This window comes from Phaenicophaeus curvirostris, chromosome 3 (assembly GCF_032191515.1).
Source record: "Phaenicophaeus curvirostris isolate KB17595 chromosome 3, BPBGC_Pcur_1.0, whole genome shotgun sequence".
NCBI lineage: Eukaryota > Metazoa > Chordata > Aves > Cuculiformes > Cuculidae > Phaenicophaeus > Phaenicophaeus curvirostris.
Window position 1 is genome coordinate 58,999,560 of NC_091394.1, and position 13,169 is coordinate 59,012,728.

At 44.1% G+C, this 13,169-nt stretch overlaps 1 protein-coding gene across 1 annotated transcript; it reads left to right on the plus strand.

Moving 5' to 3' along the window:
* The first annotated feature begins 178 nt into the window (after nt 1-178).
* On the plus strand, nt 179-9,390 carry CHCHD7 (coiled-coil-helix-coiled-coil-helix domain containing 7). The gene is made up of 4 exons (XM_069854124.1): nt 179-339; nt 3,270-3,347; nt 3,907-4,005; nt 5,169-9,390. The coding sequence occupies exons 2-4, from the start codon at nt 3,294-3,296 to the stop codon at nt 5,268-5,270; spliced, it is 255 nt and encodes an 84-aa protein (XP_069710225.1). The 5' UTR covers nt 179-339; nt 3,270-3,293; the 3' UTR covers nt 5,271-9,390.
* Nucleotides 9,391-13,169: the final 3,779 nt, after the last annotated feature.

Here is a 13,169-nt window from a genome sequence, read left to right on the forward strand (position 1 = left end):
GGGGCGACCCGCCGCCCGCCTCCGCTGCCGATGATGAAAGGGAGGTGGGGGGGGGCGGTCCCGGCGCCGCCGCCATTGGCCGCCGGGCTCTGCCAATCGGCGGCGGCGCTGGGAGCGGGTGCGCGCGCGCGCTCGCGGGTGGGGAAGGGGAGGGAGAAGGAGGGGAGGCGCGAGGCCGGGAGCAGGGGGGGAAGGCTGCGCCCCTATTTAAGGCGCGCGGCCCTGGGCGCTGACGTCTTTGGGATCGCGGGCGCGCTGCTTTCCGCCAGCCCACCCCTTCCCTCACCCGCTGCGGTCGGAGGAGGAGGGGGAAGAAGGAGAAGAGGGACGACGAAGGCGGTGAGCGCTGCTGGCTGTTTGGCCGGGGGAGCCGCGCTTGGAACGAGGGGGGGGGGTGGTAGGGGAACGCGCGCGCGCCCCCGCGGCCGTTGGGGCCACGGCCGTTACCCCCGCGTGTTTCCCCCCCCACCTCCCCTCAGGGCTGTGGCGTTCCCCCCCTCCACCCCATTCGGCGCCTCGTCCGCACCCCTATCCCTGCCCTTCCTTGTTTTTGTTGTTTGTAGGTTTGTTGTTTTTTTTTTTCCTGGAAGCTGAGCTGGGCAAAACAGCTCCCCGGTGCCCGGACCCTCCCGCCCCCCGCGCCGTCTCGCTGTAACTGCGATAACCCCCTTTCCTCCCACTTCCCACTCCCTTCAGGGTTTTCCCTCCACCGGGGTTTAGGGTTGGGCGAGTTGCGGTGTGGTGTGGCTCCCCGTCTCCGGCGGGACGGAGCCCCCGGGAAAATATCCGGTTGGTTTACGAACTGGAAAAAAAAAAAAAAAAAACAAAACAACAAAAAACCAAAAAAACCCTGGGGTTAAGGAGCGCGAGCAACGAACGTGTTTCTCTGCGGTGCGGTTTGCAGCTGTTAATGTGTTAAGGCGTAATTAAGAACTGCGGAATAGACAAGCCTTTGGTTGTGGTTGGGCTCCGACCTGGGATCCGAAGGCAGGCAGGGAAACCTCCGCGTGCGCAAAAACTCGGGGGAAGTTCGCTTCCTGCTCGGCTGCTCATTCAATCGCGGCAGTTTCCCTATGACCTGCCTGCCCTTCCAGCTGATAATGTTTCACATCCTGAAGTGTTTTGGAGGGGGGGGGGGGGGGGAGAGAGGAACATGCGCAGGAGCTGTCGGACCTTTTCGGTAGTACTCGATGTGGCTTGACCGTTTGCCTACTCTGAGCTAAGCAGCTTCACGAGAACCTGAACTGCTTGTTTATTAATCATAGAATCGCCAGGTTGGAAAAGACCTCTGAAATCGTCTAGTCTAGCCTTATCTCTCTGCCACTAAACCGTATCCTTAAGTACCTCGTCCACCTGTCCCTTAAACATCTCCAGGGAAGGTGACTCCACCACCTCCCTGGGCAGCCTGTGCCAGTGCCTGATGACCCATTCTGTGAAAAAACTTTTCCTAATGTACAATCAAAACTTTTCCTAATGTACAATCTGAACCTTCCCTGGTGCGACTTACGGCCATTTCCCCTTGACCTATCACCTGTCACTTGGGAGAAGTTAAGTGTTTGTTGTATGCATCTTTCCTTAAAATGGGCACGGTTGCAGACTCTGGTAGTGTAATCACACCAAAAGTTATAATTGCAGTTTGAATAGAGAACACTGATGATACATCCTATGACTCAAAAATACTTTCAAGGACTAAAGCTGAAGTCAATTTGGTGCTGTATATCTTAAGACATGTTCTTCCACCTCTGATGCCAATGAAGCGTAGTTGTAACACAGATGCAACAAAACCTCTGAAAACAGTGTGTCTGTGGTATTAACTTAGATGAGACGTTGTGATATGCTGCTTTTGTTTTCTTCTCTTCGTTCCCCCCCTTCACTGGAATTCTGGTTGCCTCTGCTGTTCTGTGTGCTTGAGTTGGAAGTGCCTGATCAAAAACCCTCTTTCACCCACAAAAAAGCAAACATTGGCCTAGCTTGTAAAGTTAACTGAAATACTGGATTGTTCTCAAAGGAAAGTGGAGGGGTTTCCTGGTGCTATTCTGTAAATGTCTCATTTGCAGGAAAAAATCAAGCAGAATGCAAAAAAACCACTTCAACCTCCAGGAGAATATACTTTCACAGGATATAGACTCTCCAGCTTATTCACCTAGAATAGCTTACTCTTGCCTAAAGAACCACCTTCATCTAATCCATTGTTTTCTGTCTGTGAGCTGCTAAGAGTTATACTTGATTTTTTTGTTGTTGTTGTTTGCTGATATCAAGCAAAAGTGACACTTTCACTGCAATTATCAATCTCTAATGTGAACAGAAACAGGTTTAAGTTTAGAGTTAGCAGTATCTCTAGGAAAGATTAAAAAAAATCATGCGAAGATATTCTTTCACAATTTTCATCAGCTGTACTTTAATTTGCTGCAAAGAATGCTCTTCCTCAGTCCACTGTTTCTGCTTGCATTGGCTCAAACAGTCATCTGGTCGGTATTATTTTGTTTTTGTTTAGATTTAGTATTTGTTAGGAAAAAATACCTACATGGCCATGTGTGTGCCAGAGGCAATGTATGGGAAATAGTAAAAGGAATGAGGATCTGCTGTTTGTAGTGATGTCATCGTCTTGGATCAGAGTAGGTTCTTGGCACTGAACTCTGTCTCTCAAACTTAAAGTTCCTAGAGTCAGTGTCAAACTACTAAACTGGTGAAAAATGCAATTCAAGCTGTCACACACAGTGAGAATGTGTCTGGTCCCTCCTTGTGGTGAAACAATTTCGTTTTCTATTAAATATCTGATACAGCAACACTGGAGATGATCGGACACTTGTTTCACCTGGGAAAGCTCAGTGAAGATACAGATGTGGTCCTGCTAAGAAGCAGGCACAAATCTGGAAAAGTTTACTTGCATGTTGCTCCCCCATGCTGTTAGTTGAAGTGGATACAGTGCGTTGGCTGTGGACAGCTTCTACAGAGCTGTTTCTTGTAGGCACAGTCACTCCCTCAGTGATACGACAGGCTGGTATGAGAGCCACCTCAATGGCCTCGTTCTCTGCAGGAATTTATCAGGGAGTAAGCAGTCTTAGTGACAGGTTAAACTTGCCTGGGTTGTCTTGCTATTAGGTCTTTTGAAATAGCATTTTGCAAAGGAAGTTTGGTGGTGATATTTGTGTTTTTTAAAGACAACCAAACTGTGTTATCGGAAGGTTTTTATTACATGCTGAAGTTCAGACTTAATCCTGAGTTGATATTAAAAATAGATACTTACCCTGTTTCTCTTCTGTTCCTAGCCAAAGTACAAGTGCCTGTCTAGAATGTCCAGGCATGCACAGAAGCTTAGAGACCATGATAGAAATCCATGTGTAGTGGTAAGATGTCTATTTGTATGTTTCAATGTTAAATTATGTGATTTCTAGAGGTTGGGTTTTTTTATGGCACTCTTGCATTGACATTTTGCATAAAAAGTTTCCTAAAGAATCTGAAGATGGGAAAAGCTGAAAATCAACCTTTATAGTAAGTGTAAAGTAACAAACAGTAGTTCCTTATAAATAGGAAGAATACAGCTGATAGCAATTTCTTCAGTTTTCTGTCCTTAAAACCAAAGCCTGACATCCTGGTTAGACAAGCTTGGTTGATTATAAGAAGTCTTTTGTGGGCTATACCAGGCATCTTTGTAAACAGGTATTTTGCGGACTTTGTCCGTACTATTTAAATTTAGAGTACTAATGTCTGTTATCTTTAAATTAATTCATTGCCTGGTATTACTGATTACCCTTTGTGATGGGTGTTCCTCTGCTCTCTTTGATAGTATTCTGTCATCTGAGAAGCTGCCTACTGTCTTCATAGATATTCTGGGACTTGTTAGAATATTTAGACACTGAGTACAGTAACTTCCCTCAGCTCTGAAGTATGTTTTTCCTTTTAAAGGAAACGGATGCCTCTAGAAAATGTATGGATGACAACAACTATAATAAGAATATGTGTACGGCTTATTTCTTGAAATACAAAAGCTGCAGAAAATTCTGGGTAAGCACAATAGCTTTTCTAAGTTGTACTCCATTATTTGCTTTAAGTGTATGACTTCTGACACACTGTTTTCTGATCTCTTCAGGCTTAGCTAATGCTGGCTGCTACTGATTTTACAGTGAATTACAGACCTAGATAGTCTTTGTATGTGTTGTTGGAAGAGTTAAGCAGATGCACCTTAAATTACTCCCTTGTTTCTCCTAAGTTAACCCTCTTAGGTTGCGAGTCAGAGTTCTTGCGCTACCCGCTATGTTTTCCTCCTAATTTGAGTCAGATATTTCTAGTAATAGTTTCTGTTTTAAACCGATATAATGAAAAAAATTTGAGGTAAGATAAGTTCATATATTTTTCTGTTACTTTGGTACATGCTTACTTTAACCTAAGATCAAGCTTAGGAAGAGTTCATTCTTACTTGGCAATGTAGTCCTCATTTCCTTCTCTGTTGTGGCAGAAAAGTATCACAAGGAACTACGTGCAGTTATTCTGTTTAGCCTGGAGAAGAGGAGGCTGAGGGGTGACCTCATTGCTCTCTACAACTACCTGAAAGGACATTGTAGAGAGGAGGGTGCTGGCCTCTTCTCCCAAGTGACAGGGGACAGGACAAGAGGGAATGGCCTCAAGCTCCGACAGGGGAGGTTTAGGCTAGACGTTAGGAAAAAATTCTTTACAGAAAGGGTCATTGGGCACTGGAACAGGCTGCCCAGGGAGGTGGTTGATTCCCCTTCCCTGGAGGTGTTTAAGGCACGGGTGGATGAGGTGCTAAGGGATATGGTTTAGTGTTTGATGGGAACGGTTGGACTCGATGATCTGGTGGGTCTCTTCCAACCTGGTTATTCTGTGATTCTGTTCTCTCTTTTCTTGCCTTATGCCATAGTAGTAGTCTTTTAGCTTAGCCTTAAAAACCTATTTTCAGACAATTGCATGAGTCTGATGTGCTGTAATAGGAATGCTGTAATTTCACTGTCTTCTGAAGCAACAAGTTAAATTATCTGATATCTTCTATAAAATACTAGTACGTTCAGTTACCAGCTAGTGAGACGTGGATTATCTGGCTCTTTATATATATATATACACAATACTTCTTTTAAAGAATCTTGTTCGTTCTTAGAGGCAGAGGCTTCTGAGAAATCTGTGTTCTCATGGTTGCTTTCTTCTATTTTCAGCATGAAATTATGATGCAAAGGAGAAGAAATGGTGTGAAACCAGAGATGCCCTCAGCAGAAGAGAGAAAGAAAATACTGGAATCGATGGAGAAGTCCTACTGACTAGAGACTTGCATTGACTGACTGTTTTCACTGTACATATTAACTTATTAGCAGCAAGTTGCCCTGTTATGAACTGGACTTTACAGTTGCCGTATCTTGGATTAAAATAAGCTCCCAAATTTTGAAATGTGTGAGCTTTCTAGGGTTGAACTGCTTGATTTTATTCATACTCCCTGTCATGGGAGCTTGACCTGTCTCTGGAAGTCATGGGTATCAACATGACTTAGGTCTAGACACTTTGGAAGTAGAAACTAGCTTACCATGAAATGCTAAATATAAAATTAATGGGACTCACAGAAAGCCTGTTTGAAAAGAGGGGTCTAGTGAGTGTTGCAGCGTAGTTCTAAGGATGGAGCAGGGTGAGAGACTAGTATGTGCAGTGTATTTTTTGTATCCAGCTATTCTGCCTAATATCCTGGGTTTATCATGTGTGATCCATAACTATTTTCACATCAGTTGTAATCTGTGTCCCTGATTTAAGACTGTACATGAACCGAAATGCCAAATCCAATGAACTTGTCATTAGGTCTGCCACTGTGCTCAGTGACAGCAGAAGCTTGCAGTAAATCAAGTCCCCGGGCTTTGCTTGTTACAAGGTTAGAGAGGTTGATGAAGATAGAATTGAACTTCTTAGGTCTGAACTGAATAGTACCTTCTGTGGATAGTAAATAGATACTTTGCTGGCAGGGAGGTGGCAGGGACTTGTAGACATGTAAACATATACTCTGAGTGACATGGCAGGTTTAACTATAGTACTTCTCTGTAAGACTGTCTGGACAGCTGAAGCACTGGGTTTGGAAATGCTTACTCATACAAGACTAGAAAGCTTATTCTGAACAGATACTCTAATACGAAGTAAGATTGCTTCCTTAACTAAACAGAACAACTAAGCATAAGCAGGTTGCTCTCTACTGGAAACGCTTTTTTTTTTCCTTGTCTCTAGTACCTTCTGGTGTTGTGCCTTGAAGTCTTCTGCTCTGTGGTAAAACAGAAGAAACGCAGTCATGGGCTCAGGTTCCATGTGAAATCCTTTAGGACTTATGGTAATCAAGTTGGCAGGACTTTGGCTGACCTCATGGAGGATGGTGTAAAAATGTTGTCTCTATTTAGACTGTTTTGGAAAGACTTCATGGCTTCCTGTTTCTTCTTTTGTCTGGCTTGTCTTATTTCTTTCCACTGCAATCCTATTTCTATGCTTAGTGGGTTTTTTATGTGGTATCCGCATCCCCCCTTGTTATTTGACCTGACTAGTAATAATGGTGATCTACTTTTCCTCTTCCTCGTCTTTCTGTGTTCCCCTTTGGTTTTGAAATGGATTGATCGTACTATTTCTGTTACTGGGATGAGTGTGTAACTGCCTTTTGAGTATGCAGTTCTTTGAGCACGGCTGTGCTGTCTCCAAGCTATGTCACAAGTTCTCTAGTCAGTTCCTAGGAAGGGAAATACACTTCCTTCAATCAAGATTAGGTTCTTAATTTTAGATTACTTTCTCTGCACTTTGCATTCAAACTTTGCTATCATTTTTCATCCTTTTGTGGAGCAGAAGGAGAAACTTTCGTTACAGATTCAAAGGCTTTTTCTTGCACACCACCTCCATCCTCCAGTACCCTCTTACATACATACCCATATTTCCTTTTTATTGCACACTTGGCACAAGTTCTTTTTTACCAATTTAAGTGTTTTGTCTGTTCTCATTCCTACGTATTTTTTCCTGGTAGCTTTGTTCCATCTTTAATCCAGTGATGTAGTCCTGCTGTGACTTTCTAATACAGCTCCTCTTGAATGTCTTGTATTCTCTGTTCTCCCTGTCTTAGTGAGGGGAGAACCCCTTGCTTTCATTAGTCAAACTTAGCTGTAACACTTCCTCATTGGCTATGCCTCTATTTTATAGTGTTGTTAATCTGCAGGTTTTAGGGATCTGATTGTCCCAATTTCCTTAGGGCATGTCTCTATGGGCTCTTTCATTTTTGCTGGCTTGCCTGTCTAAAGGCACCTTCTCTCCCACTTGGCACAGGCTTGTCATTTGGCACCTCTGCTGTATCTTTGGGGATGTTCTTTCCTCCTGTGGCTTTAGCTACTATTCTAGTGCTTGCTGTTTTCCTGTTGCTGTGCTCTTATGTCTGGCCTTACATTAAAATTTAATGTACATTTTAGTTCTGTGCAGAAAAAAAAAAATCTCAGTGCGACTGTGCTGAGTCTTCCTTGCGTGAGCTCAGGTTCCTTAAAGTTATTTCATTTAACCTAGGTTTTCCTTTCCAGTTTGCTTTAAGAGTAACAAATATCCTTTCTCCAAGGTTAATTGTTGCATTTACAATTTTTTCTTTACAATGTTTACTTGGAAACTTGCCTCTGGCTTTTTCTTGTGACTTCACTTTAATAGCCAGCTTGTACTTTGTAAAGTGTTTGTAAAGAACTAGTACAGGACTTCAGAAAGTGAGAAAAAGGAGGTGCTAGCTCTGCTTTCAAGTATCAAACAACACAAGAATATGGGATCACAGAACAGGCTAAGGCACAAATAATGCAAGAACAGTGTTCTAATGTAAGTCTTCCTGATCATCACCGGACATACATGGTAAGCTGCCTGGAGGTGTTATGCCAAAACTGAATTTAGTGAAGAATCGAGGGCAATTTAAGCAGTGACCTCGATGCAAGAAGTGGATTTAATTCAGGTAATCACTCATACATTGTAGAGAATGCCACTTACTTCCATTGCATATGCCTTACAGTTACTGTTAAAGAACACAATGAAAACTCTTGGAAAGCAAGAATCTTTCTTCCTCAAGTCATAATGCCTCTCAAGTAATCCATTAGTTAAATCTGAGTTTTCATTGTTTTTCCCCTTCACTGGAGGTTGCTGTTCTTGCTTTTGCTACTGAAGCTCGAGAGTGGTAAGTTATCATAGCTAAAGCATAGACTCTTGTGTATGAAGTAGTTGAACTTTCTTCATTAATTTTTGCAGTGCAATTAACTATTTGGTTGTGAGCCAAAAGCTAATGGGCTTTTCCACATATGTGAGAGCTTATATTCCACACTCTGCTGAAACACTGAGGTAAACTATAGCCTACAAGTTTTACCAGGCAGAGATGAACAGAGTTGATTAGTTTTGCTGAAGCACACTGTTGTGTACTAACCCAGAGAACATAAAACAATGCACTGATATAGCTAATTTGGAAACAAAGACAAGACTTGTCGGGTTGGGTGTGTTGGTTTTTTTGTGCTTAATGGGTGTAGTTCTTCATTTTTCCTTTTGGTAGGAGGACCAAATCTGGATAGTGGCATTAATGTTTCATTTTTTTGTTTGACAGCTGGATGGTGCTGTTGCACAACAGACTATGAAAACAAAATCACTCCACCTACTACTGGTGCTTTTTTTAGCCTCTTCCCACACAGCAGAACTCACGTGGGAGAAAGGAAAGATTAGTGCTGGCTCTACACTATAAGCAGAAGAGGAATACAAGACTCTAAATCACTGCTGGAAAATAGGTTTCTGTGCAGCCTGAGAAGCTTTAGCATATGATCCTTGAAAGTGTTTTCACTGTGGTCATTGATCACACCTGAGCACTGAACAGCAGCCACAGGCGCCTTTCCAGACCCAGGTGGATGTTCAGACTTCTGCTTGTACATTTTACCATTTTACTTTTCTCATTACAGGGCCTTTGATTCTGAAAGTTTGCTGCTGCTGCTGTTACAATGAGTCTGTGCTCTTCAAGGTGTTACAAGAAAGTTTTCAGGACCCTAAAGCTAGATGACTAGGTTTAATGGCTGAAGCTTTGAAGAGCATGGAGTTACACGTGCTGCAGCTCAGTCATTTTCATGTTTTTCTCCTAATGAAACTTCTGTGCTCCTGTGTGACCAAGGGCATGCATACAGGGGAGGTTTCCCTAAAACTTCTGTGGAACAGATAGGATGAATTTAGAGTATGCAGTATTACTCTACTTTGGAGCAGCCCTTAATTCATGCTAGAAGTATCTGCATCTTTAAAGTCAGTTTTCAAAAATAGCTATGAAAAAATTAATTGTAGTTTAGGAAGATAGTACACTCTTGCAGGCTTTTATTCTCTTGCAAGAATTAGAGGCAACTGGAGGAAACAACTTCATTAAATATTATAGCAAAAAGAAAAGCAAGCATGCTACTGAATTTTTAACTTTTCTTGCAGCCTATATGACAGAAAAAATGTAAGAGTTAAATACTCTGCTTATACTGACTAAATGGAGTGGGTCATTACAACCTTGGAATGTTTTTTATACATATCACATGTAGTAACTAAGACACATCAGATTATTAATAAGTAATTTCTCTCCATCATTTAGGTTTCAGTCTTGATGCCTCTAAGGATTTTCAGTTTTGATGTCTTCAATGTAACAATCTTCAAATCACACTATTACTTCCCTTTGAACAATTGAGCTGGTAAACTGAATGCAGCTAACTTGAAATTCCTTTGCAACTTGCCTCTCTTCAGCATCCATTTCAGTAAGCTCGACTTCTTGTCTTCCTCACACTGATGCTATATTCTGCCCTGTGGATGCCATTCTATTACGTTATTCTTTTGATTATTTTTTTCTCCCATCAAGTACAACACTTTCATCTCCAGGTTTCTGTGTTATCTTCTTGTTTTTGATTGCACTGCTTTCCATCTTGTCTTTTAATTTTGTGATCACTGACTGTGCCTTAGGTTAAAAGTTCATCTTGGAGGTTTAATTCTACAGCTTTATCTGCCCTAATTGCCTCTTGCCTCCTCATCTCTTTCACAAACTAATTTCCATTAGCTCTGCTGGAATATCATCCCTGCTTGTATATGCATTATACAATTTTTTTTTCCCCCTTGTGAGGTTTTTACAACACTGTGTTCCCCTTCAGCCCCAAAATGCACTTCTGTAGTTAATTCCCAATGATTGAAAAAGAGGCTACTCTAGCAGCAAAGTTGAAGACTACATGCCTGTCTATATGAAATGCTACGGAGGTAGCTAATAAAAGCATATTCCTTATTTTTTTAAAGTACTGGTACATCTTTCTCAAAAAGGCCTTCAAGTGTCCTTTGTTAAATGGTGATGCACTGTGCATGTTGTTCCTTGAGCAGGAACCTGCTGTTTGGTAGTCTGTAGAATGCTGTACTTGGCTGTGGCACTGGAGAAACAGAACAATAATACTGAAGTTAGCAAGTTTGAGAGAATCATAGAATAACCAGGTTGGAAGAGACCCGCCGGATCATTGAGTCCAACCATTCCTATCAAACACTAAACCATGCCCCTTAGCACCTCATCCACCTGTGCCTTAAACACCTCCAGGGAAGGGGAATCAACCACCTCCCTGGGCAGCCTGTTCCAGTGCCCAATGACCCTTTCTGTGAAGAATTTTTTCCTAATGTCGAGCCTAAATCTCCCCTGGCGGAGCTTGAGGCCATTCCCTCTTGTCCTGTCACTTGGGAGAAGAGGCCAGCACCCTCCTCTCTACAACCTCCTTTCAGGTAGTTGTAGAGAGCAATAAGGTCTCCCCTCAGCCTCCTCTTCTCCAGGCTAAACAACCCCAGCTCTCTCAGCTGCTCCTCATAAGACTTGTTCTCCAGCCCCTTCACCAGCTTTGTTGCTCTTCTCTGGACTCGCTCCAGAGCCTCAACATCCTTCTTGTGGTGAGGGGCCCAGAACTGAACACAGTATTCGAGGAGCGGTTTCACCAGTGCCGAGTACAGAGGGAGAATAACCTCCCTGGACTTGCTGGTCACACTGTTTCTGATACAAGCCAAGATGCCATTGGCCTTCTTGGCCACCTGGGCACACTGCTGGCTCATGTTCACTCGCTGTCAACCAACCCCCAGGTCCCTCTCCTCCAGGCAGCTTTCTAGACAGACTTCTAGTCTGTAGCACTGCACAGGGTTGTTGTGCCCCAAGTGCAGGACCCGGCATTTGGCCTTGTTAAACCTCATGCCACTGGACTCTGCCCAGCGGTCCAGCCTGTTCAGATCCCTTTGCAGAGCCTCCCAACCCTCCAGCAGATCAACACTTCCACCCAGCGTAGTGTCATCTGCAAACTTCTAAGGGTGCACTCAATGCCTTCATCCAGGTCATTGATAAAGACACTGAACAGGGCTGGACCCAGCACTGAGCCCTGGGGAACCCCACTTGTCACTGGCCTCCAGCTGGATTTCACACCATTTACCACCACTCTCTGGGCCCGGCCATCCAACCAGTTTTCCACCCAGGAGAGTGTGCGCCCGTCCAGGCCAGAGGCTGACAGTTTCTCAAGCAGAATGCTGTGAGAAACTGTGTCAAAGGCTTTACTGAAGTCCAGGAGGACCACATCCACAGCCTTCCCCTCATCCAGCAGCTGAGTGACTTTGTCATAGATGGTGATCAGGTTTGTTTGGCAAGACCTGCCTTTTGTGAACCCATGTTGACTGAGCCTGATCACCCGGTTCTCTTGCATGTGCTTCATGATAGCACTCAAGATCACCTGCTCCATGACTTTCCCTGGCACTGAGGTCAGACTGACAGGCCTGTAGTTTCCTGGGTCCTCCCTGCAACCCTTCTTGTAGATGGGCACAACATCAGCCAGCCTCCAGTCCAGTGGGACTTCCCCAGTCCTCCAGGACTGTTGGAAGATGATGGAAAGGGCTTTAGCCAGCACATCAGCTCCTTCAATACCCTAGGGTGAATCCCGTCCGGCCCCATAGACTTGTGGCTGTCCAGTCGGGCTAGCAAGGCTCTGACCACCTCCTCTTGAATCATGGGAGCCTCATTATGCTCCTCTAGCTCCTGGGTTTGTACACAGACGGAACGACCCTCCTTACGACTAAAGACTGAGGCAAAGAAGGCATTAAGTACCTCAGCCTTTTCCTCATCCCCTGTCACTGTTGTTCCTTCTGTGTCCAATAGGGACTGTATGGTCTCCCTAGTCCTCCTTTTATTATTTATATATTTATAGAAAGATTTTTTTGTTATCTTTCACAGACTTTGACAGTCTGATTTCTAGTTGAGCCTTAGCCCTTCTGATTTTTTCTCTACGCAATCTCACTTCCCTCCTGTAGTCCACCCAAGAGGCCTGACCCCTCTTCCAGAGCCCATAAACATTTCTCTTCTTCTTGATATCACTCAAGATCTCTCTGTTCAACCAAGCTGGTGTTTTCCCCTGCTGGCTTTTTTTCCGGAACATGGGGATGGCTTTCTCCTGAGCTGCTAGGATTTCCTTTTTGAAGAGCTCCCAGCCCTCATGGGCTCGCTTGCCCTTAAGTACTGTCTCCCATGAGACTTTGCCAACCAGCCTTCTGAAGAGTTCAAAGTCTGCCCTCTGGAAATTTAATGCTACTGTCCTACTACCCACCCTCTTCAATTCACCTAGAACAGAAAACCCTATCATTTCATGATCACTTTTTCCTAGGCGTCCACCTACTGCCACATCCCCTACAAACAGCAGGTCCAGGAGGGCACCCTCCCTTGTTGGTTCATTCACCAGTTGTGCAAGGAAGTTGTCTTCCACACACTCCAGGAACCTCCTAGACTGCTTCCTTTCTGCTCTATTGTACTTCCAGCAGATATCAGGAAGATTGAAGTCTCCCACAAGAACAAGAGGCATTGATCTGGAGATTAACCCCAGCTGTTTATAGAAGAGATCATCAGCTGCTTCTCCTTGGCTGGGTGGTCTGTAACAGACTCCCATCACAAAATCTACCTTCTGGTGAGCTCCTCTAATTTTAACCCACAAGCACTCAATCTCCTCATCACCACAATCCATCTCAATGGAGTCCAAGTCCTCCCTTACAAAGAGGGCTACCCCACCTCCTCTCCTACCCTTCCTATCCCGCCTGAAGAGTTTGTACCCCACCATAGCTGTACTCCAGTTATATGAGTCGTCCCACCACTTTTCCATGATGGCAACAACATCGTAGGCTCCTTGCCCTACTACAGC